We start from the raw sequence: 24,343 nt of genomic DNA on the forward strand, positions 1-24,343 counted from the left end.
CCCTATCCCCATCCCCATCTCTATCCTGTCACTGCTTCCATCCCCGTATCTGCCCTCATTCTCATCTCTGTCCCCATCCCATCCCATCCCATCCCATCCCATCCCATCCCATCCCATCCCATCCCATCCCATCCCATCCCATCCCATCCCATCCCATCCCATCCCATCCCATCCCATCCCATCCCATCCCATCCCATCCCATCCCATCCCATCCCATCCCATCCCATCCCATCCCATCCCATCCCATCCCATCCCATCCCCAGGGATGCTCAGGGTCGCTGTGCCCGGGGCGCAGAGCCCAGAACCCCATCAGGGCCCAGCTGCGGGTCCCCGCGGCTGCCGACGGCCGCTGCTCTCCCCTCTCCCCCTCCCCTCTCTCTCCCTTTCTGAAAATTGATAATTAACCTTTTGTCCGTGGGGCTGTTGTGTTTATTTGGCGCAGGCGGCTGCAGGGCGCTGATACGGAAATCGCAGCCGGCAGCCAGCTCCCGTCCCCCCGCAATCTGCAGCCGCGCACAGCCGCTGGGCAGAGATAAGCAGGTGCTTATTCACAGCCCCGCAGCTGCCGCCGAGGGCAGCCCTACCTGATCACTCCAATCTCAGTGAAAAACTACTTGAGGTTGGGCTCCCGCGATGGAGAGAGGCGATAGGGATGCGCCAGACAGCTCCCCCGGCTCCCGCCTCGCCTCCCCGCGCCGCCTGCCTCCCTCTGCCGCGTCCTCTCCGCTCCCTCCGTCTCCCTGCTCTGTCTTCCCTCTTATCTCCCTCTCCACATCCCTTTGATTTCTTTTTTTTTTTTTTTTTTTTTTTTTCACTTTTCCTTTTTTTTTTTCCTTAAAGGATTTGTCTTTGTGTTCCCTGTGAACTCCCATCTCCCTGGCTTGGCCACCGCTCTCCTTCCCATTCCCGACTCCTGCTTTCGCTCCTGCATCCCCATTTTCCTGGGCTGGAAGAGGCAGATTTAAGCACCGATGTACAAAACCCTCATCCCGACCCCAGGCTGGGGTTGGTGCCCCCATCCCAGCCCCATTGGGAGGTGACAGTCTCAGTTTGCTTCCAGCAGCTGCCGGTGATGTTTTGCTCACCGGTTGTTGCTGCCGCTTCCTTTTCCCCCTTGTTCCCCCACCCATCGCTTTCAGATGGAAAGGGGAAGGCAGTGGGGCGCTGCAGGCATTTCCAGCCCTAGGGAAGCGTGCTGTGCCATCATGTGCCATCCCGTGCCATCCTGTGCCATCCCGTGCCATCCTGTGCCATCCCGAGCCATCCCGTGCCATCCCGTGTCCCGCTGAGCGCAGGGCTGGCACAGCCCCGGTACGTGTGAAGGTGGCAGGACCTCGACCGCCCCCCGGGGTTTTCTGCCCTCCTTCCCCCAGCTCGCTGCGAGTGTGGGGGCGGTGGGAGCCCGTCCTGCTTCTCCTTTAGCAGGGGAAGTTCCTGCTGGGCCGCCAGAGCAGCTCTGACTCAGACAGAAACCGGCCGGGAGCTCCGGGAGCGTGGGCGGGACGGGTCACCTGTGACGGGGCAGACCCCACAACCCAGGGGTTCCCCCGTGCCAGGGTGGGCCCTGCACCCCCAGCGCTTCCTCTCCGTGTCAGGGGACCTCAGATGTTTCCCCTCACCGAGCCAGACCCGGGATCCCAGGGGTTCCCCTCCCTCAGTGAGTCAGAGCCCTGATCCCAGGGCTGCCCCTCCTCCGAGCCAGACCCGCTCCCGGGGGCTCCCTGCGCTCGGGGCCGAGCTCAGGGGTCTCCCCCACACCGGGCCATTCCCTGGCACGGGGCCCTGCAGCTGCCCGGGCAGGTGCTCTGTGTTTCCTGGCTGAGAAAACCCTCCCAGAGGGTGACACGGGGACACGGGGCTGCAGCTGGGTGGGATTTTCCTGGCCGGCCCTGAAACCCTCCTGTTTTGACTCGCTGCCCTGGGACACTCCCCAGAAGTGGCTGCTCTCCGTGTCCCCCGGCTCTGAACAAGGGGCAGCTTGGCAAAACCCTGAGCAATGACACAGAGCCCACCTGGGCCGGCCGGAAAGAAAAGGGGAAGAAACCAGAGCCTCAAACACAGCTGGAAACCCTGCAAAACCTCTGCCAGCCTCCAGTCCACGCTCAGGCTGCTGTGCCTGTGCTGGTGGGGCACGGGCATCTCCGGGTGGGTAGAGTGGAGCTGGGGTGTCCCAGCACGGCTGGGATGCAGGATGTGGGGCTGGGGTGGAACTGTGCTGGGGACAGCTGTGCCACCTCCCCCAGACACACAGTCCTGGAAGGGTCAGGCTGTACTGTGCAGCTTGTGGCCCTTTCCCCAGCACATCAGCCCCGTGCTGGGGCTTCCCCTCCTCTCCCTGCAGCACCCAGACCGTGCTCGATGTCCCCTGGGGCTCGGGGGTGCACACAGAGGGCAGAGACCTTGCTGGTGACACCCCGCTTTGCCCCCACAGCTCAGCACCCCCACACCCCCATACTCAGGTACCTTCCTCCCCTCTTCCACCCGTCCCTCGCTGGCCCCCCCGAGCCCTGGGCGGGGGGCACAAAGCGGGGAGCCCCGGGTACCATCTGCAGGAGCCCAGGTGGCCGCCGAGACACGCCATCTGCTCAGCCACCTTCGGGGACCGTGCAGGCGCTGCTGTATTTTTAGGACACGTTTCCTCCCTCCCACCTGCAGCCCAGAGCCGCCTTTCGGGTTTCTAACAAGTTGTTTCTCTCTGGCTGACAGCTCTGGGGGAGCCCAAACCTGATGCGGAGGGGCCTGGCTGGGGGTGCGGGGATGGGGTGCACAGAGGGGTCACCCCAAGTGCTGAGGAGGTCGGGGCGATGCTGCAGCTGCAGAGCAGCCGTGGGAAAACCTCATCCCGTGGGTGATCCAGGGCAGAGGGGGCGAGCCCTGTGTTTGTGCCAGGCTGAGAAGGCCTGGCCATGGTGTGTGCCCCGTGCCAAGGTGTGCCAGGACAGCCGTGCCGTGCCGAGCCGTGCCAGCCCTGCCGTGAGGAAGTGAGGCCGGCGCGAAGGGGAAGTTGTTGGAAAGTCAGAGCGGAATGGCTGATAGGGAAGGCAGAGCTGGGCTTGGTCACAGATGGTTCCTGTTGGGGAAGGACACGGGCGCAGCTGCCCGGCCGCCCCCACCCGCCGCATTATCACTGCCCGGCAGCTGTTCACCTTCCCCTCGCCATGGGACGCCGCTCCGCTGCCACCGCGGCCCCGGCCGTCACATGAGTGGCCCTGGCGGCCGGGCAGGCGCCGAGCGGGCAGGGACAGGGACAGGGGCAGGACACCCTGTGCCCCTGCAGTGCTCAGCATCCCCGGCACAGCTCCTGCCCACGCGTGGCACAAGGCTGGGGGCACCAGCCTCGGCGGGGATTGCAGATTTGGGGTGCTGCCACCGTCCCTTCGGGACCCCCCAGAGCCGACAGGGACCCTCCTCGGGCCAGGGCACCTCGCAGGAGCAGCCAAGGTGAGAGGCAGCGGCGGGAGGAGGGTGGCGGTGGCTGCGGCAGTGCCGTGTGTGTGGCACCGGGCAGGTGCTCCCCGAGGGTGGCACGTGGCTGGCACCGCTCAGCGCATCCTTTGGGGAGCGGCCAGCGGGAATGGGGAGCTGGGACACGGCCAGGCCCATGGCAAAGGCACCATGGGGCTCCGTGGGCTCGCTGTCAGGGGGAGCCATTTGAGCCCGCTCTGCAATTAAACCTTTCCATAACGAGTTGTCAGCCCCGAGGATGTTTTATTTCCAGCGCTTCAGCCCGGTGTTTGCTGGGTGTTTGTGCTCGTTCTGGGATCAGCAGCTCACACCCGGCCCCACGGGCTCTCCAGGTGCTGCCGAGGGCTCGCAGTGTGGAGGCTCCGTGGGGATCCCAGCGCTGGAGCATCCCCAGGCACCGAGGGGCTGTGGCAGCTCTGGGGGGCTCGGGGGCTCTGCTGGGCCCGTGCCCGGCACAGGCAGGAAAGTGGAGCGGGCTGAGTCAGCGGTGTGAACAATGCTGGCCCCGTGCCTCGCTTCCCCTCGCTCCCCACCCCGCTCCCGGCACCGCGCTCCGGCCGCAGCCCCCTGCCCAGCCCGGAGTGCCGCGGCCCGGGCACAGCTGGCACAGCACAAGGGCAGGGCTTGGCGCACTGTGGCTGCTGTGCTGGCTCACCCGGGTCCCTGTCCCCAGAGCTGGCACATGCCAGGCGGGCACGGGGCTGGGCGGGCAGGGCGCTCCGGAAGGCTGCAGCCAGGGAGCCGTGCAGATTGCTGCGGGCTGGCCAGGCTGCCCGTTAGGCTCTTGGCAGCAGAAATGTTTATTTTGTTGGCCAAATATCTCTGCAAACTTCCTGATTTCCTTGCGGCCGGCTCGGCAGCGATAGGGCTGGCGAGGCCGTTGCCGGCCCCGCTCCCCGGCTCCGGCACCGAGAGCTGTTATCTCTGATGCACAGCGGGCAGGGAAGAGGTGGAGAAAGGGAAATGAAATACAACAGAGGTGGCACATTTTTTGCTCTTGATAACAAGCCCTGCTTTTAGCCTGGGAACTTGGAAACGATGCAGGTGGCCAGGGACAGCCACAACGTGCTCTGCTGCCGTGGCGCTTCTGCAGCTCGTAGCAAACCCCAGACCTCACCCAGCACGGGGCTCTGGCTCCCCGTGGCACGGCACAGACCGGCACCAGCCTCCACACAGCCAGAGCGCTCCAGGCTGGAGCATTTTGGCCCTGGGAAGGGTCTGAAGCAGCCCCAGGGCTTGGATCTCCATCCAAGCTGCCTGCTGGAGTGCAGGCAGGCTCACACCACCTCCTGCTCGCTCCCATTGATTTTTGCAGGGATGTGAGGTGTTGGAAGTGCAGTGATTGCTAATTAAAGTGCCATCGTTATTGGGAGCGATGCAGGCAGGGCAGCCTGTGGGATGGGGAGGGCCAGGAAGGAGCTGGTCCCCAAAGTTGGGGGGCAGAAGGGGAATGTGAACCTGTTGTGAGCCCAAGGGCAGCTCAGGGGATTTTGTTCAGCATCTCCCAGTGAGTTCCTGCTGGCCAAGGATGAGGCTGGCAGGACTTTGTCGCTGGGTGCTGCTCCCATGGAGGTGCCAGCAGCGTCTCCATGCACCCCAAAACAACTCCTGGAGTCAAGGCAGCACGTGGTCATCTTTGCTTTGCAATTAAAACACTTCCCAGGCTCTCCATGGCAAGGGAAAGCTGGAAGCTTGGCCCCTAGCAGCCCCAAAACCTTGAAGCACCCAGAGAACGGTGCTGCATCTTAAAGTCTCCCATTTTTTAAGGCAGGCTGGTGATTTTCCAGGGCTGGCAGTGCAGGGTGAGCGAGATGATAAGCAGCAGGGGGTGGTTTCCCTTTGAATGCCACGGAGCAGGAACGAATCTGTCAGCAAGGAAAACAGGATTTTGTTTTTGGGTTTTTTTCTTTCCTTTTAATGGGAGATGCACTTTCTTTTTTCCTTTTCTATGTGGAAGTTGCAGGAAAGCCACAAAGGCACTGGATTTGCTTCCACAGCTGCAGGGTGGGTGAGCCCAGGTCTGGGGACCCCCAGGAGTGGTCAGGGAGGGGAACCAGGCACAAACGAAGCCCCTTTGCTGGGAAAGGCTGGCGCAGGGCGCTTCCTGCCCAGCAGATGTCCCCGGGCGGATGCAGCTGCGGCGGGCGATAGCCACGGGGCAGGCGAGCGTCTTCCCCGGCCCCTTATCTCCCTGCTGCATTCCCCGATGGATTAACGAGCAGGAAAATCCAGCGCCAGGGCTCCTGCTGCAAGCCCAGTGCCAAGGGAAGAGCGCTGGGGGTGCAGCCTGGCTCCTGGAGCTCGGTGCTGGCACCGGGATGGATTTGGGCTCTGGGATTTGGGCCACCACGCAGCCAGGGACCATCCACGGCCACAGCCACCCTTCCCAGCCCAGCAGCTCCCTGTCCTCGCAGGGGTGCTCCAAGCAAAGGGGGATTGGAGAGCCCAGAGCCGAGCAGGGTTTGCATCACTGCAGCTCGTGAGCACTCGGCCACACGTTGTCACCAAGCTCTGCTTGTAGGGCACCGCTGGCAGGACTGAGAGGTACCCAGGGATGCTCTGCTCCCCGGGTGGAGATTGAGAAAGCCAGACGGACAGACAGAGGCGCTGGGGGTGGCACAGGAAGCCTGTGGCACGCCGGGCTGAGCTGGCACGGCTCCCGTCCCGTGGGAGCAGGACACGGCACAGAGGGACAGGGCTGAGCCTCCAGCCTGGCCAGGGACAAGGTGTGATAAACCAGCACTGTGAGCTTCTTTAAAAAAGCCTGAGGCTTGTGAAGAGGGGATGCAGCTGGAATAGCAATGAGCTCGTCCCAGCTCGCTGGGGAGCGCGGGGCTGAGCCGGGAGGAGGGGACGGTGCATCAGCAGGGGGAGGCACGGGGACAGCAGGGTCACCACTGATGGCTGGGCACCCACGAGGTGTGAAAAGCGTCCCCGGCTCTCCCCAGAGGCAAGAGGGGGCATCTGAGGGTGCCGTGGTGGCACCGTGAGCCCAGCACCCACCGCCCTGTCCCTGCCCTGTCCCTGCCCCGATGGAGGGAGGGAGGGGGTCATGTGCAGGGCAGATATGGGCCTGGCTGGCCCCACATGGTGGGCACCATTTCCTCTGAGGTTTTGGTACCAGTTGCCTTCATCTGCCCTCGGATCCCCTCTTATCTCCTGGCACACAGCATGCCAAGGCCGCAGTGCTCCCCTTCTTCCCCAGGCTGTGCCTTGGGGTGTCCCTTCCCCTGGGGCAGGTCCTTGGCACCCCCAAACCACCCCATGCAGCCTCTCCATGCACACACCCAGGGGGATGGGGGACACGACCCAGGGCACAAGAGCTGGGTGATGGTGACACCCTCCCGTGGGACTGGACACCTGCGGGGTGGGCAGGCACGGATGGCACTGGGCAGGATGCACGGCAGGGGGAGATGCCACCTCCCCACAACAAAGGGGGCCCGGATCACCACGATGTGCGCGGTTCATCCCCGCCCCGGGCTCACCACGCCATCAATCACGCGCCAGCGTGACCGACACCGAGTCAGGACAGGAGTTTCCACCCCCTCCCACGGGTGGGAGCGCACCGGGGCCCCATCCTGCCCCGGTTCCAGATTTGCCGGGGGAAGGATTGCCAGCCCTGGGCTGGGATGGATCCAGGGGCTATCGGGCCCTGGCAGGCGCTTATCTCCGCTCCAGCCGTTGATTTCCCACCGCAGCCCAGCGGGGCCACCGGCTCTGCGGGCGGGGCTGCTCCCGTCGCCTCGGGGAGCCCCAACAGCACCGAGCCCAGGGAGATGAGGGATGAGGGATGGGGGGATGTTTTCTGTAGGAATTCCAGACCCCCCTTTATCCCATCCATGGGACCCCGGCGTGTGGTGGGTGATGGGTGCCCATGGAGCGCCAGCAGTGCTGGGCTGGGAGCGGGTTTGGGGCAGGAAAGGGTTAACCCGGGGAAGTTTGCTCACTCTCAGCAATGATTTAAACCAGACAGAAAGGTTCTGTCATCCATCACGCTAACAGCCAGATCATTGTGTTTTAAAGTGTCTGTAATTGCAGCAATACAGAGACCGGGAGAAAGATAAAGGCTGGGAAGATGCAAATGCCGAGGGGAAGCACCAGCCCCTCGCACCCAGCAGGGAGAGATCTGGGGACAGCCCTGGGGACAGCCCTGGGGACAGCCGGGGGTGGGGGGGACCCCAGGCCTCCTCCTGCATGGTGGTGGCACCGGGTGGGTGATGGGGTGCACTTCATGAGGTGGGAGCACCCACAAAAGGTACAAACCCAGGGACAGGGTCTGCGTAGGGGCTGGACTCCAAACATTGTCTAAAAATTACATTTATCTTCATTATCTCTGGATTAGTTAGTACAAACTGACTCTTCTTCCCCCATCTCCTTGGGGATCCAGGGGATCCCAGGGGTAGGGTACAAAGGAGGGTGGGAACTCGCCCAAACTGCCAGGAGGTGGCCACGGCCACGGCCAGGGGTGCCCGGGCTTTGTCCCAGCATCCCAGGCCACGTGCAAAGCCGCCGGCGGGGAATTATTAACATTCAGCCGAACCCCGCCGAATAAAGCCAGCTAACACAAATGTTTATTTTCACAGTAGTGAATTATGACTTCAATAGACCAAAATTACAGGCTGCGTGCGTGGAATGGGAACGCAGCAGCCCCTGCCACCCAAACGCTGCCGGGGGTGGGGGATGTGGTGGCTCTGCCCCTCCCACTGTCCTGCAGGGTGACAGTGCCACCTGCACATCCTGACAGCGCTTGAGCGGCTCCCGGGGCACGAGGTGCCACGGCAGGGGGTGTTCGATGGCGTCCTTCAGCTGCACCCCAAATTAAGGAGCGGTGGTGACAGCTCCTGGCAGGTCCCTGTGATGTGCTGGTGGCAGGGGGCTGGCAGGTCACAGGGGATGGGTTTGGTCATGGCACAGCACCGGCTGGGCATTCCCAGGAGGGTTTTGTGATGAGTGTGGGGTTTGCACTTGGGTGGGTGACTGGGCTGACAGCGTGGCCACCCCATGGGCAGGTCCCTGCTCTCCCAGTGACCCCGAAGGAGCCCAGAACTCTGGGAACACTCTCAGGCTGCCTCGCTGATGCTGGGGGCCCAGCTCGAGCTGGGAACCACAATTCCAAGTGCACATCCAGGTGTGTGTGTGTCCCCAAGCACACACTGCTGCCATGTGCCAGGGGTGCCACGCAGCAAAGCCAGGCTGTGGTGAGGTGGGAGTGCAGCTGTGTGGGGTGGATTCTCCTCAGGGCTCCTGCACGAGGCTCCTGGGAGAACCACAGACCCTCTGGAAGCAAGGGATGGAAAACTGGAGTGAGGCTGGAGGGGCTGGGCCAGGATTCTGCGGCACCTCCTGCAGTGACCCCATCAGTGGGGGGAGCTGGGCTGGGCACTGGCCGTGCTGTGGCCATTTGGGGACTGTGTGTGGCCATTTAGTGGCCACAGAATGGTCACTTAGTGGCCTTGTGATGGTCATTTACTACCTATGTAAAGGCCACTCAGTGGCCATGTGATTGGCATTTATTGCCCATGCAGTGGTCAACAAAGGGGATGCAAAAGTCATGTATTGGCAACAGAATATGCATTTGCTGGTCATGCAATGGTCATACAAAAGCCATGCAATGACCAAGTACTGGCCATGCACTGGTCACACACTGGCCATGCAATGACCATTTACTGGCCATGCACTGGTCACACACTGGCCATGCAATGACCAAGTACTGGCCATGCACTGGTCACACAGAGGCCATACAATGACCATTTACTGGCCATGCACTGGTCACACACTGGCCATGCAATGACCATTTACTGGCCATGCACTGGTCACACACTGGCCACACAGCACTCGTGCAGGGGCCGTGCCAGGGCTGTGCAGAGCCCTCGCAGTGCCCACACAGTGTCTGTCCCTCAGCCACGCCAGGGCCACTCTCTGGCTGTCCGGTGGCCACGCAGCTGCTCTGTGCCACCCAACCTGGCTGTGCAGCAGCCGTGCCGGGTGACTCGGCCCGGCAGAGCCCCGGGAAGCGGCGGGGATCAGTGACACACCCGCACGGGGCAGTCCGGGGGAAGCAGCCGCCAGGCACAGCAGTTACACCCGGAGGCAGGGCTGGGGCTCGCAGGGAAGCTGGCGGGGATTGTGCTCCCGGGGCACGGGCAAGCAGCAGCGCTGCAGCAGGACTTGGGGAGGGAGAATCGGAACGCTGTGCAGCGCTGCCCCGCACGGCTCCCAGCACGCGGCTGCCCTTGCAGCCCCGCCGAGCCCCAGCACTCCGAGGCCAGGCTCTGTGGCACTCCGAGGGCTGTGCCTGTGGTATTGTGGCCGCTCCTGTACAACCCCAGCCCTTGGGTCTCTGGGGAGGGAGGCTGAGCAAGCACAGCTCCATCCCCTGTAGCCCCCCCAGCCCCTTGCAGACACTCCCACCCTGCTCCAACCCCTGGACTCTTCCCATGGCCCCAGACAAGTCCTGGCCCGTTCCCTTGCAGTCCCTCCACCTTCCCCAAAACAACTTCTAGCTCCTTGCAAAACATGTTACCCTGCCCCCATGCAGCCCCCCACTCTCAGCTTTACAACCCTCGATTTTTAGCACCCCCAACTCTGACGAATTTGCAAACCCCAATCCCTGCAGCCCCCAAGCCCCGTACAGTGCCGTGCATGGCCTTTCAGTCCCCACAGTGTCACCAGGTTCCCTAAAGCCCTGGGCAGCTGCATGTCCCCGTGCAGACTGCCAGTGTCACACAGCCCCGTGTCCCACTCAGCCTCCCGGTTCTGTGTGGACTCCCTGGTGCTGCACAGCCCCGTATCCCTGTCCATCCCATCCCATGGCATCCCATGGCATCCCATGGCATCCCATGGCATCCCATCCCATCCCATCCCATCCCATCCCATCCCATCCCATCCCATCCCATCCCATCCCACCCCGTTATCCCACCCCGTTATCCCACCCCGTTATCCCATCCCGTTATCCCGTTCCCATCCCGGGGGTCCCGCTCCGGTGGCGGCGGCGGCAGGGCGCCCCCTGGCGGTGCCGGTGCTCCCGGTCTAAGGCAGCGGCGCGGGCGGGCCCCGCTCACTCCGGGCCGGGCGGGCGGCAGCGGCGGCAGCGGCGGCGGCGCTGCGGGGGCCCGGCCGGGCACGGAGCGCGGCCGCGGGGGCCCCACGGCCGCGGCGCGGCTCCGGGAGGATGCGCCGCCGGGCAGCGCGCAGGGGGTGAAGCGGCCCCGCGGATTTACCGCGGCTTCTCCGCCCTCCCCCGCTTCTCCGGGGGGAGGGGAAGCGCCCCGACCCCCGGAGCTGGCGGCGAGCGGCGGCCCCGGGCGCGGCGAGCGGCGGCGGGCAGGTGCCGGGGGCAGCCGCTCCGCCAGCGCCGGCCTTAAGCGGGCCGGGGCCGCCGGGGGCCGCTGCCGGCTCTGCCCGCTGCTGCCGGCCCCGCCGGCCCCTGCCCTGGGACTTACCTCACGCCTCCGCCACACCTCAGGACGGTAAGTGCCGTCCGCCAGCGGGGACTGGGACGGGGAGGCTGCGGGTGCCCGCGGAGGCTCCCGTGAAAGCGGCGCTTGGAATTCTCCCGGTGTTCGGGGGATGCTCTCGGTGCTCTCCCGGTGCCCGGGGAGGCTCGTAGGGCAGAGAGGCTGTGGATACCACCGGTGTTCGGAGGATGCTCCCGGTGCCCGGGGAGGCTCCCGTGGAAAAGGGGCTGGGAATGCTCCTGATGCTCGGGGGATGCTCCCGGTGAGAAGGGATCGGGGAGGCTCCCGGTGCCCGGGGGACGCTCCTGTTGTGTAGGAGCCCGAGATGCCCGGGGGAGGCTCCCGGTGTCGGGGAAGCTGCCGGTGCCCGGGGAACGCTCCCGGTGCCGGGGGAACGCTCCCGGTGCGCAGGGGAGTAGGAGGCTCCCGGTTTCTGGAAGATGCTTAGAGAACGGGGATGCTCCGAGTGCCACGGCGGCGGAGCGGGGCAGGGCGAGCGGGGGCACAACCGGGCGAGCGGGGGCACAGCCGGGGCGAGCGGTGGCACAGCCGGGCGAGCTGTGGCACAGCCGGGCGAGCGGGGCACAGCCGGGGCGAGCGGGGGCACAGCCGGGGCTACCGGGGCACAGCCGGGGCGAGCGGGGGCACAGCTGGGGCGAGCGGGGGCACAGCCGGGGCGAGCGGTGGCACAGCCGGGCGAACGGGGGCACAGCCGGGAGAGCGGGGCACAGCCGCGGCGAGCAGGGCACAGCCGGGCGAGCGGGGCACAGCCGGGCGAGCGGGGGCACAGCCGGGCGAGCGGGGCACAGCCGGGGCTACCGGGGCACAGCCGGGCGAGCGGATTCACAGCCGGGCGAGCGGGCGCAGCGCTCGGAGCGGCCCCGCGGCGGGGGCAGAGCGCAGCGGGATCGCCGCGCCCCTGGGCCCCGCTCCCACGCCCCGCGCTGAGGGGTGCGCACCCCTCTTCCCTGCGCTTCCTGCTCTCCCCTCCGTGTCCCCCGTCGCCGTTTCCCGAGCGTCCCCGGGAACCCACGCGAGTTTGTGCCCACCCCCCAGCAGACCCCCCCTCCGGGTTGTGGCTCCCGACTGCTGCTCAGAATTCCAACTCTTTGTCATCCCTGCATCCCTGCTCTGTGCCCGCCCGCTCCGGCTGCCGCAGGCTTGGAGTGGAGCTGGAGCCGTGTTTGGTGGCGAGGAGGAGCTGACCCACCCGGGAGAGTTTGCGGGAGGAATCGCGGGGCTGCTTTGGGAACTTCCAGCGCCCTTCGTTCTGTGTTTATGTGAGAGGACGCGGGTCCGTGCTGGGGACACGGGGCTGTGCTGGGAGCCAGGGCAGAGTGGTTCCCTGGACGTTTGTTTGGATGTGGATTTGGGAAGGAAGGCTGGCTCGGGAGGCTCCAGCGCTGCCATTCATCACCGCCTGCCCTCGCTTTCCCTTTGGAATCACGCGGAGCCGGGCAGCGCTGCCGGCGGAGCGATGGAGCGAGGCTGGAGCCCCGCGCTCCTCGGAGCACAACCGGCGCTTTCCGTCATTCCCTCGCCGCTGGATGGTGCCTTCGGATACCGCAGAGCGTTTCTCTAGCTAAACACACCTTTTCTTGGAATTCTTTTTTTTCCCTCTATTAGCCAAGAAAAACTTTGCAACTTTCCTTCGCTGTCGGAGAGGAGCCACTGCCGCTGCTGCGTTTCATTTTGTTTTTTTAATTCGAGGTCACGTGTGCGTTGACAGTGTCTTTGATTCCAAGCGATGGTCTCGTCTCCAGCTTAGGAAGAGCTTCTGAGCTCTTCCCTCTGTTGTTTTCTCTCTGTTCAGGAACAAAGAGATTTTTCTGCCTTTAATTAAAAGGAATATTAATTCCCCGCTCCTTTGTCGAGCGACTTGAAGACACTCTGCAAACATCCGTCTGCTCGGCGCCGCGGTGGGGTGAGCTCTGCCGTGGTACAGGGCATGGAGAAATGGGGGAACCATCCCGAAATGCCACGGCAAACACGGAGCAGCAGCCGGGGAGGATGCTGACAGCCTCGGTGCTCGGGTGAGGAGCCCCACGGAGCTGAGCTGCCGCCTGGGGTGGGCTCTTGGATCCTCGGAGGTTTGTGAGGCAGGTCCCCGTGCTGAGAGTTTCCACACAGGGAGAAATTCCGTGGCTGGGGAGGCGAGTGGAGGTGGGCTTGGCTGTGCCGAGGGGGTTTTCCGTGCCGGCTGCCTCCCATGCTGGCAGGTAAGGTTTTACCCGGGAGCAGACAGATGTTGGCTGTGTTTTGTTTGGAAAATCTGAGTGCGGATGTTGGTTTGTAGCGGGGGAAAGCCAGAGAGTGGCTTTTGAGGCTGTTCTTTTTCCGAGGCTGTTCTCCCGTGGCTCTGGGTGCTGGCGTGGGGTGGCTGCCGGGTTTGGACAGTGGGGAGGCCTCGTGTGGGTGCAGGATTTGCCTCTCACACCGGGAACTTCCAGGCTGCAGGATGGAAAAATATTCTGGTGCTCAGCCCCACTTCAGAGGGGGCTCTGGCAGGTCCCACGGGGAGCCTGGGGCTGGCAGGTCTCTGCTGACGTTCCTGGAATTCTGCTTCTGAGCCACGGATGTTTGCACGTGTGGAAAACCCCCGGCAGGATCCAGGCGTTGTGGGTCCTGTGGGTGTCCAGCTGTGCCGTGGAAATGGGGTCTGGGCTCTGCTCCCTGCTGAAATCTGGGGGCACTTGGGCTCTGCAGGGTCCCCTGTCCTGCTGCCACCTCGGGAAGGTGTCTGCGTGCTGTGGGACCCCCACGGAGCACAAGCACCCCATAAACATTTGTTATTCTACCTCTTAGTGTGAGTCAGTGCGCTGGCAGCGAGTCAAGCAGGACGTGCGGGGCTGCCAGGGAGTGCTGGCAGTGGGGACACACAAATCCCCCCACAGCAGCACTGACCCTCTCCAGCCCCAGCCAGACCAGACCAGTCAAGGTCTGGGGCAGATCAGGGCCGGGTGCTGTGAACGGGGCTGGGAGGGACCAGGGACAGCCCAAGGGTTAAGCTGGGCTTAATCGCTGCTGCTGGGGCCGGGGGATGCTCGGTGCGGCAGGTCGGACCTGTGCTGGATCTCACGTGGGAGATGGATTGAGCTGCCCAAGGACGGGAAAGACAGGAGTCCCCAGGCTGGGATCAATCCTTGTCAGCGAGAACAGGCTGGTGGCACAGAGGACACCCCCTGCCCGGCTGCCCTGGCCTTAGTGCCATTGCCGGGTTTGGGGTTATTATTAGATTTCCTGAAGCTGTTTTCTGCCGTCCCTCCCACTGTGCTCAGGCTCCCCAGGAGGAACCCCACCTTGACAAACCCCCAGCTTTCCTTCGGAAGATGCTGACCAGAAAACATCCCAGGGATTTCCTGTTTATTTTTGCAAAATTCCCATTAATATTTTTATTTTTTCCCCCCCTGTGTTCTTTCATTCAATTTCACACGGGCAAAATCGCCTTGAAATGGAGCCCGCGGTTCAAAAATAGACAAAGAGCCGGTGAGGCAGCAGCCGGGAGGCACGGCCGGATCCGGCACCCCCTCGGAGCCGGTACCAGCCTGGCGCCTGCGGGGCAGGATCTGCGCGGGGTCCCTGGGGAGCCGCCGGCGCCGCGGCGTTCCCACGCTGCAGGGACCTCTCCAGGGTGTGCAGGGGGAGCTTTCCCTGCTCCGGCCGCTCTCTGCCTCCAGGGAGCCCCGAGCTGCGTGCGCCGCTTGTCCCTGCGCCAGCCACCGGGGCCGCCTCTGGGCAGAGCATCGCCCTGCACAGGGCTGCGGAAATCGGGGCGTGGGGCTGGTTTTGGGGTGCCCTTTTGGCAGTGCTTTGGGCAGAGCATCCCCGTGCACTAAAATCCCCGATCGGGACGTGGGGCTGGTTTTGGGGTGCTCCTTTGGCAGTGCTTTGGGCTGGTTTTGGGGTGCCCTTTTGGCAGTGCTTTGGGCAGAGCATCCTCGTGCACAGGGCTGCAGAAATCCCCAATTTGGGCTGGTTTTGGGGCGCTTTTTTGGCAGTGCTTTGGGCTGGTTTTGGGGCGCCCCTTTAGCAGTGCTTTGGGCTGGTTTTGGGGCGCTCCTTTAGCAGTGCTTTGGGCTGGTTTTGGGGCGCTCCTTTGGCAGTGCTTTGGGCTGGTTTTGGGGCGCTCCTTTGGCAGTGCTTTGGGCTGGTTTTGGGGCGCCCCTTTGGCAGTGCTTTGGGCTGGTTTTGGGGCGCTCCTTTGGCAGTGCTTTGGGCTGGTTTTGGGGCGCCCCTTTGGCAGTGCTTTGGGCTGGTTTTGGGGCGCTCCTTTGGCAGTGCTTTGGGCTGGTTTTGGGGCGCAGCCCGGCGTGGGTGTTTCCCGGGTGGGGGAAGCTCCGGCAGGGCCAGCGCCAGCGCTGCTCCTCTCCAGGTGTTCCGGGCTGCCCGCGGCACTGTTTACTCCTGGTGTTTAGCCAGGATATTTAATTTCCAGGAGTGTAAGGCAGCTGGGGAGCAGCAGGGTGTGTGTGTGCCCACCTGCCTGTGCCACCCCGGTGGGAAGAACCCGATGGTGGCAGCGGGCACCACAGCAAATATTGTGCCCTGGCTGGGTGCTGCTGGCCGATAAGTCAGAGGGACCCCCCAAACTGTCCCTATTCGGGGGGGACCCTCCCAGCAGCCACGTCGTCGCCAGCCGCTGTTGACTCACAGGCTCCGCCGTCGAGTCCCGGGGCTGAGGCCGAGATGCTTTTACAGGCAGGGCTGAAATGCACAAAATGTTCGACTTGTAAAATATGTAGCGTGAGAAAATAGCCTTTTCTGCTCTCCTCCTCCTCCTCCTGCCGCCGCTCCCTGCCCCATCTGCTCGCTTGGAAAGCTTCCCGCAGCCGGGGGGGCCGGCGGCGCCCGGGGTCCCTCGCCAGGGATGAGCCCTGGGTGCCAGGGGCAGCACGGGATGCGCTCGGTCCAGGACGGTGTTGACTCTTTGCTCCTTTGCCATCCCAAAGTTTCTCCCTCTCTCCGTGGGCGCGTTTGGAGAAGGAGCGCGGGGCTGGCCCGGCAGTCCAGCGGGGCTGTGCTGCCCGCTGCGGGATGAGCTCACCTCGGGCCATCCCGTGGGGCTTGGGGTTCCCAAAACCTCCCCACAGGCTCCCGGGAAATCCCTCTGTGAGGCGCCAGAGCTGGCCAGGAGCCGCGGTTTTCACCTTAATCCATCATTATCTGGGCACATTTCGGATCCTTGCCAAGAGCAAGGTGGGAAGGGGGGGTGTGAGCATGCTTTCCATATTCCCCTGCCATCCTTTTTGCTGCCTGTGTGTAATTAACAGAGTAATTAAAAACAGGATGAGTTAATTGGTATTCATTTATGTGGCAGATGTTTTTAATTGAGATACGAAACAATTTACCTGTTTACATAAACAATAGCAAATGAAGGCTTGTACAACAGAGAGGGCGCCTTCTTTTTTTTTTTTTTGTTTTGTTTTCTTTTTTTTTGGGGCTTTTTTGTTGTTGTTTCGAGGAAGAATCAAACCCATCCCCAACCCCCCACCTCTGGCCACGCCAGCTCGGGTGAGCTGGAGCTGCTGGCACTGCCTTGGTGGCACTGAGCCAGCTGCTTTGGGTCCCTGGGTGGATGGTTTTGGCTTGAAAACTGGGATTTGGGGGCTTGGGGTGCGTGGAGAGCCTGGCTGTGGATGCTGCTGTCCTGCTGTCACTGTCACACCACGGCAGGATGAAGGGGACCAGGGGTTTGGCACTTGCTGAGGGAGGGCAGTGCCCGTGGGGCATCTGCCAGCAGTGCAGTTTCCTTATAGGGCCTGCCAGAGTAAATGGTTTGTTTCAAAAAACACCTTTTATTTTCCTTTTCATGGAAATGTCCATCTCTGGGCAGAGCTTTGCCAGCCTTCCCCATCACTCAGCATTCTGGGGATGTGGGTGCTCAGAAAGCAAATTGGGATGTACCTGGGCCTGGGGAAATCTGCTTTAGCCTGGAATTGTGCTGGTGGGAGGGTTCCCAGCTGGGCCAGTGGCACAGGGCCTGTCTCAGGTGGGAAAGGGGGGGATGACCTGCAGGGGCTCCCCAGGCCTGGAGCTGGCTGAGTCTGGGTTCCTTTAGGAATTGTGCAGCATTTGATTAATTGGATTTGCTTTTAAAGGGTTTTGTTTGTGCTGATGAGTGCTGGGTGTGGATTGCTCCCTGCTAGGCTGGCTCCCTAAAATGAGCATCTGGGACACCCTGGTGATGGTGATGGGTGGGCTGCATCCCTCCAGCATCATCATGGAATTGTGGAATGGTTTGGATGGAGATGGGACTTAAACCTCACCCCTTTCCACCAGGCTGCTCCAAGCCCTGTCCAGCCTGGCCTTGGACACTGCCAGGGATCCAGGGGCAGCCACAGCTGCTCTGGGCACCTGAGAAGAATTCCTTCCCAATATCCCACCTAAACCCACCTCCTGTCAGCATCCCAGAACTGCACTCTGCTGTCTCCTGCTCCAGCTGCAACTGGGGATGAACTCCAAGCTGCCTCTTGTCACCTTTGTCACCAAAGAGAGGATCAGGATGGGTGAAGGGTGAAAGAAGCTGATCCCAAAGAAAGGATCAGGATGGGTGCAGGGTGGAAGGAGCTGATCCCAAAGAGAGGATCAGGATGGGTGCAGGGGAGCAGGGAGCTGATCCCAAAGAGGGGATCAGGATGGGTGCAGGATGAAAGGAGCTGATCCCAAAGAGAGGATCAGGATGGGTGCAGGATGAAAGGAGCTGATCCCAAAGAGAGGATCAGGATGGGTGCAGGGTGGAAGGAGCTGATCCCAAAGAGAGGATCAGGATGGGTGCAGGGCAGGAGGGAGCTGATGGTGCCCTGAGGTCCCCAGCTCTGCGGGGCTGGTGCTGGCGCTGCTCCTCGGGCCCTGCACGCTCCCAAAGCTGCTCCAGCTGGGACAGCTCCGGCCCTGCCATCTTATCGGGGAGTTGTTGTTGGCCGCGCTGCTGCGGCAGCTGAGGAGCAGGAATGCTTCCCTGCCTTTGTTTCGGAGGCAGCCTGGCTCGGGGAGACGTCGCCTCCAGCATCTGGATTTCATTTGTGGCCATTTGGAGAGCATGAAGGATGCTGGGCGCTGAATTCCCTTTAACCCCTTCTTCACCCGGGAAGCTTTGCCTGCAGGCAGCCGGAGCTTCCCAGTGGCCACGTCCAGGGAGCTCCGTGCCTGCTTCAAGCCCATCCCTGGGGAGTGCAGAGCAGAGCAGCCGGTCCTGGGGCTCCTCACTCATCCCACGTGTTGCCCAGGGAGGAGGCAGAACCCGGGCTGGGGGTGGCTGGATGGGCTCCCGGGGGCTGTGGGGTGTGTGCCTGTCCCTGTGCCGCTGGAACAGTGACAGCGTCACCCCAGCAGGGTTAAACCTGGGGTCGCTCAGGGGTGTGCGGGGTCCGGCATCCGCCTGCCCCGGGGGGCAGGGTGGGGAGCAGCCGCTCCAGCCAGCCCAGGAGAAAATACTAATCCTTTTATTTTTATATTATTACTTATTCATCTGGGCTGCACAGACCTAATGGAAACCAGATGGAGGAAAACAGACACGGCCCCGAGCGGCTGGGACAAATTACCCCAAAGAGAGAAAAAAATAGAGGGAAAAATAATTCCAGTGGAGTTGGAGTTGTGCTGGGGATTCACTGCTTGAAGGTGCTGAGGGGAGGCTGCACATTGCTCCCCAAAACTGCAAAGGACCTGGGCTGGGCTCTTTATCCCATTGGATCTGGGACCATTCCTGTGCCTGCCTGGCCGTGTTTGGGTTGCAAACACCTCGGGGAAAAATTTAAAACTTTAAAAAAAGAAAACACAAGAAAAACCAGAACCAGGCCCCGTTTCCCTGAGTGCTTGCTCAGCTTCATGGAAACTTTCCTGCCAATGGGAAGCTGTGGAAAAGCCGTGTCAGTGGCAGGATGAGTTTATCCATGTTTTCCCCGTGGTGTGGGAGTGTGTGGGGAGCCAGGGCAGCGAGGGCACTGGGGCTGGATGGGGATGCAGGCAGGGACATGGCAGGGATGCAGGCAAGGATGCTGCCAGGGCTGTGACAAGGACAGGGATGGTGCCAGGGATGCAGGCAAGGATCAGGTGGGGTGGAGGTGCTGCAGCTGTGTCCCCTCACACTCTGTGCACACCCAGGGCTCTTCCTCTGCTGTCAGAGCTGGATCCTGCTCTGCTGAGTGATAGAGAAGCCTGGAAGGCTGGCAAAGCTCTGCCCAGAGATGGACATTTCCATGAAAAGGAAAATAAAAGGTGTTTTTTTGAAACAAACCATTTATTCTGGCAGGCCCTGTAAGGAAACTGAGTTTTTGGGGGGAGGGAAGCTGCATGGTCTGGAGATTTGTCCTGTGGCTGGGGAGGGAGGAACAGGGAACTGGACGTGCACATCCAGGTGTGTGCAGCATTCCAGCGTGCTGTGGTCAGAGAGGATATCTGAGATATCCACAGAGGGATACCCATGGTGCTGCAGCCGAGATTTTGGCTCCTGCCACATCTCTGGTGCTCTGTGTGCCCCTGGCTGTGGCATCTCCGTGGGGATGAGGCCCTGCTTTTACATCTGTGCCTGGGTTCAGTTAATCTCCCCACACCTGCCTTGGATTAAGGATGAATATTGGATTATCAGCCAGGCTGGGCACAGGGGGGACCCCATGGCCGGGGGTGGCCGTGGTGGTCACTTCCATCTTTGGCCAGAGCCAGGCATGGGCACGGTGACAGATCCCCACAGCTGCCAGCACTTGTGGCCACCCATCACCAGCAGCCAAGGGCCAGACCCTGCTCTGGGGCTGAGTGCTGGCCAGAGGGGATGGTGCTGGCACTGTCCCCCTGGGAATGCGCTGCCAGGGGGCAGGGAGGTGGCAGTGCCCATTGGGGTGATGATGATGGCAGGAGCTCCACCACCCCTGGATTGCAGGGCCTGGTCTTGCAGGGCCACTTGGGTCTGGGGACAGTCACTGGTGGATGTGTGGGTGCTGCTATTGCCACTGAACCCTGGTGTGATGATCCCACAACCTCTGCCAGCCCTGGGTGGTGCTGCCAGGGATGCTGAGGGCTCAGCAGGAATTCCCAGGATGCGTCAGGAGGTGCTGTGCTGTGCTGTGACAGCAGTGATGTGACAGGCTGGGGCAGGGTTGGCACTGCAGTGCCAGCACTCCGTGTCCCTGCACAGGGCACTGTCCAGGTCCTGTGGCACACGGGACACCAGTCACTGTCCCTCTTACCTGAGTCCTCCCAAGGTCCCCCTGTGCCCCATTTGGCAGGGGGTGGCAGCCCTGCTGGCACACCCTGCTCAGCACGCCGTGCCCTCTCCCCGCAGGTGACGCGGCCGCCACCATGCCCGACTCTCCGGCCGATGTGAAGACTCAGGCTCGCTCCACGCCGCCCAGCATGCCGCCACCGCCGCCAGCCGTCACCCAGGGGGCCACCCGCCCCCCCTCCTTCACACCCAGCACCAGTGAGTACCTGCCAGAGCCCTCAGCTCCTCACACAGCGCCGGGCAGCAGCGCCCGCAGAGCCCGAGCTGTGCTGGGTGGGACAGGGTGACAGGGCATGGCTGGGACATCAGGGGTGACAGGGCATGGCTGGGAGGGTGACAGTGCCTGCCTGGGACATGGGTGACAGTACCTGCCTGGGACATGGGTGACAGTACCTGACTGGGACATGGATGACAGTGCCTGGCTGGGACATCAGGGGTGACAGTGCCTGGCTGGGACATGGGTGACAGTACCTGCCTGGGACATGTGTGACAGTGCCTGCCTGGGACAGGGTGACAGTGCCTGCCTGGGACATGGGTGATGTCACCTGCCTGGGACATGGGTGACAGGGCATGGCTGGGACAGGTGACAATAACTGCCTGGGACATGGGTGACAGTGCCTGGCTGGGACATCAGGGGTGACAGTGCCTGCCTGGGACATGTGTGACAGGGCCTGCCTGGGACAGGGTGACAGTACCTGACTGGGACATGGGTGACAGTGCCTGGCTGGGACATCAGGGGTGACAGTGCCTGGCTGGGACATGGGTGACAGTACCTGCCTGGGACATGTGTGACAGTGCCTGCCTGGGACAGGGTGACAGTACCTGACTGGGACATGGGTGACAGTACCTGCCTGGGACATGTGTGACAGGGCCTGCCTGGGACAGGGTGACAGTACCTGACTGGGACATGGGTGACAGTGCCTGGCTGGGACATCAGGGGTGACAGTACCTGACTGGGACATGGGTGACAGTACCTGCCTGGGACATGTGTGACAGGGCCTGCCTGGGACAGGGTGACAGTACCTGACTGGGACATGGGTGACAGTACCTGCCTGGGACATGTGTGACAGGGCCTGCCTGGGACAGGGTGACAGTACCTGACTGGGATATGGGTGACAGTGCCTGGCTGGGACATCAGGGGTGACAGTGCCTGGCTGGGACATGGGGTGACATTACTTGGCTGGGACATGGGGTGACATTACTTGGCAGGGACATGGGTGACATTACCTGGCTGGGACGTTGGGTGGCATTACCTGTGCTCAGGCTGGAGCTCTTTGGGTGCACATTCCTGAGCATGGCTGAAGCCTGTTCCTGCTTCCATGGCCAGCAGTGCCCTGTGAGGTCCCTGGGGACAGGGACATCCTGCTCTTCTGCCACCAAACGTTGGTGTGTGGTTGGAGGAGCCCCTGTGTATCAGACATGGCCCCGTGGCGGGTCCTGTGCATGTGGGGACACATCTGTCCCTCTGCATGTGGCACCCGGTGGTGGCAGGGCGGTGCCATGGCTGGGACCTCCTTGTCCTGCCAGGCTGTGGCATGGTGGCATCAGGGGACTCCAGGTGGGAGTTCCAGTCTCTGAGTTGGACTGGGGACAGCTCACTGTGGGATCTGTCACTGTGCCCCTGTCACTGTCCTGGCACGTGGATGGACAAGGCACGTGCAGTGCAGGGTCCAGACAGGCAGGGGACAAGGCTGGCCCCTGGCAGGAGTGGCAGTGGCCAGTTCTGCTGAGACCTTCCTGGGCACATGCACGTGCAAGGGCTTTGTTTGCAGCTGTTTCTTGCTCGGAGAAACCCCAGTGGGGAAGAAAAAACCCCAAAACAACCCCTGAGATGCATCCCCTGACACCTGCAGCCCCCCAGCAGCGCTTCTGGATGGACTCTCTAGAAATCAGCTCGTGTTTGGCTGTGCTTGGAGGGGGTTTGGGTGTCAGTCCCAGCCCCGAGGCTGCTGTGGCAGCCCAGGTGTGGCCGGGTCTGGGATGGAGGACCAGGGGTGCAGGCGGCCTGTGCACCACGCTCAGCACAGAGAGAGATTTGGGACACAGGGCTGGGGGTGCAGGCAGCCCCTCCATCACAGCTCAGCATGGAGAGGGTTTGAGACACAAGGCTGGGTGCACAGAGCAGCTTGGCATGGACACCACAGCATTTCGGTTACTCTTGGCCTTGGGGGACCTCATCTGGTCCCCGAAATGTCAGGATTTATCAGGCAGCGAGCATCCATCCCCTGAGCCCTCCCTGTGGCTGCCGTGGGACGCAGGAACGCAGGTCCCTGGTGGGTCTGGCAGCTTTGCCCATGGCAGAAGTGGTGAGCAGCATCCCGTGCAGGGCCCCGGGCTGAGAGCTGTCCCCTCTGCTCTCTCATCATAGCGTGTTTTATTTTGCTTGCAGATCGAGACGCTGGCCCTCCGACGTTTCTGCCCCGCGGCCGTTTTCATGGTTGCTTGAAATGGTCGATGGTCTGTCTTTGTAAGTAAAATGAAACACCCGCTCTCATGAGAGAGCCGAGCACAGCCCAGCCCCGGGGCGCTCCCCTCGGCCAGCCCCGGGGGTGGAACCCCAGCCCAGCCCAGCCCAGGGACACGAGTGGTGCCCAACTTAGGCGCGCACCTGTCGCCGCAATAAAAGCAGTTGTGGCCGCCGGGTTATTTTGGGCAGCTCCGCAGCTCTGCCCGGCCCGGGAGAGAGCGGGAGCCCCCGGAGCAGGAGGGCTGGCAGGGCAGGGCAGGGCAGCACAGAGCATAGCACAGCATAGCCCAGCACGGCACAGAGTACAGCACAGAACAGCAGCCCCAGGTCAGTGTGAGCCCAGCGGGGACAGCGTGGGCATGCTGGGGGCCGTGGGGACATGGTGATGTGTGTTGGGACATGGTAATGTGCATTGTCACCTGTGCCGTTGGGACATGGGTGATGTGTGTTGTCACCTACACTGGCAGGGACATGGGTGATGTGTGTTGGGACCTGGCTGATGTGTGTTGTCACCTACACTGGCAGGGACATTGTGTTGTTACCCATGCTGTGGGTGATGTGCATTGTCACCTGTGCCGTTGGGACATGGGTGATGTGTGTTGTCACCTACACTGGCAGGGACATGGGTGATGTGTGTTGGGACATGGCTGATGTGTGTTGTCACCTACACTGGCAGGGACATTGTGTTGTTACCCATGCTGTGGGTGATGTGTGTTGTCACCCGTGCTGTTGGGACGTGGGTGATGTGTGTTGTCACCCCTGCTAGGCAGAGAAAGGTGCCTGTGCTCAGCGAGGCTGGTGCAGGAGAGAGGGTCTGTCACTGATGGTTGGTACCCCAGAATACCCCTCTGGATCTCTGGTGTGCGGTGTTCAGGCAGCTCCTGTCCCTCCTGACCAGCAGTGGGGACAGAGGTGGCAATGTTCTGCAAGCCAGGCTGGGCTCCACGGGAAGTGGCTCCTGGGCTCTCTCTGAGTGCTGAGCAGCTCCCAGAGGGGCAGGATGGAGCCCCTTCCCTTGGCTGTTGGGCTGGATCAGGCCCTCGCTGTGCTGGGGGATGCTCTGCATCCCCTCCTTCCGCACTGCCCCCACAGCACTGGCACCAGTCCAGCATGCAGCCCCAGGCATTCACCAGCACCCTGAAGCCTTCCAGGGCGTTCCAGCCCCACATTACCCAGCAGGACACTGCAGCCCTGCCATCCCCACGGTGCCAGGGCACAGCCACCCCTCTGACCTCCCGTTGCTGTCTCCCCAGTGATGAACGGCAGCAGCCACTCACCGACCGCCATCAATGGGGCTCCGTCCACCCCCAACGGCTTCAGCAACGGCCCAGCCACCTCCTCCAGCGCCTCCCTGTCCACCCACCAGCTCCCTCCAGCCTGTGGTGCCCGCCAGCTCTCCAAGCTCAAGCGCTTCCTCACCACCCTGCAGCAGTTTGGGAACGACATCTCCCCCGAGATCGGGGAGCGGGTGCGCACCCTCGTCCTGGGGCTCGTGGTACGTCCGTGGGGTTCCCCCCATCTGGGGATCCTGGGGTTTCTTTTGGGGATGGAGATGCTGCTAAAAGGGGAAGAGGTTGATCTAAATCCTGGAGACAAGGGGGTTGTTTCTCCGGGATCTGCAGGGTTGGTCCTGGCTGCTGGCGTTGTCAGTGAAGCCTTGAGCGTGGTTTTCCCTGGGGTGTGGTTTTCCTGTGAGCCTGGCAGAGCAGCAGGACTGGGGGAGGAACAGCCAAGTGTCCC

General features: G+C 62.5%; 1 protein-coding gene across 7 annotated transcripts in view; it reads left to right on the forward strand.

Annotated features, from left to right (window-relative positions):
• The first annotated feature begins 3,211 nt into the window (after window positions 1-3,211).
• CBFA2T3 (CBFA2/RUNX1 partner transcriptional co-repressor 3) overlaps window positions 3,212-24,343 on the forward strand; it is a 29,648-nt gene continuing 8,516 nt past the window's right edge. The window contains exons 1-4 of one of the 7 annotated variants that reach the window (XM_056500900.1): window positions 3,212-3,441; window positions 20,197-20,334; window positions 22,526-22,603; window positions 23,857-24,098. In XM_056500900.1, coding sequence (XP_056356875.1) covers window positions 20,214-20,334; window positions 22,526-22,603; window positions 23,857-24,098 — 441 coding nt within the window. In that variant the 5' untranslated portion in view covers window positions 3,212-3,441; window positions 20,197-20,213. Of the gene's footprint in view, window positions 3,442-10,668; window positions 10,935-12,457; window positions 12,956-20,196; window positions 20,335-22,525; window positions 22,604-23,856; window positions 24,099-24,343 lie in introns of those variants that run through there. The other 6 variants (XM_056500899.1, XM_056500894.1, XM_056500895.1 and 3 more) reach the window with 6 other exon arrangements.

Source organism: Oenanthe melanoleuca, chromosome 11 (assembly GCF_029582105.1).
Source record: "Oenanthe melanoleuca isolate GR-GAL-2019-014 chromosome 11, OMel1.0, whole genome shotgun sequence".
Lineage (NCBI taxonomy): Eukaryota > Metazoa > Chordata > Aves > Passeriformes > Muscicapidae > Oenanthe > Oenanthe melanoleuca.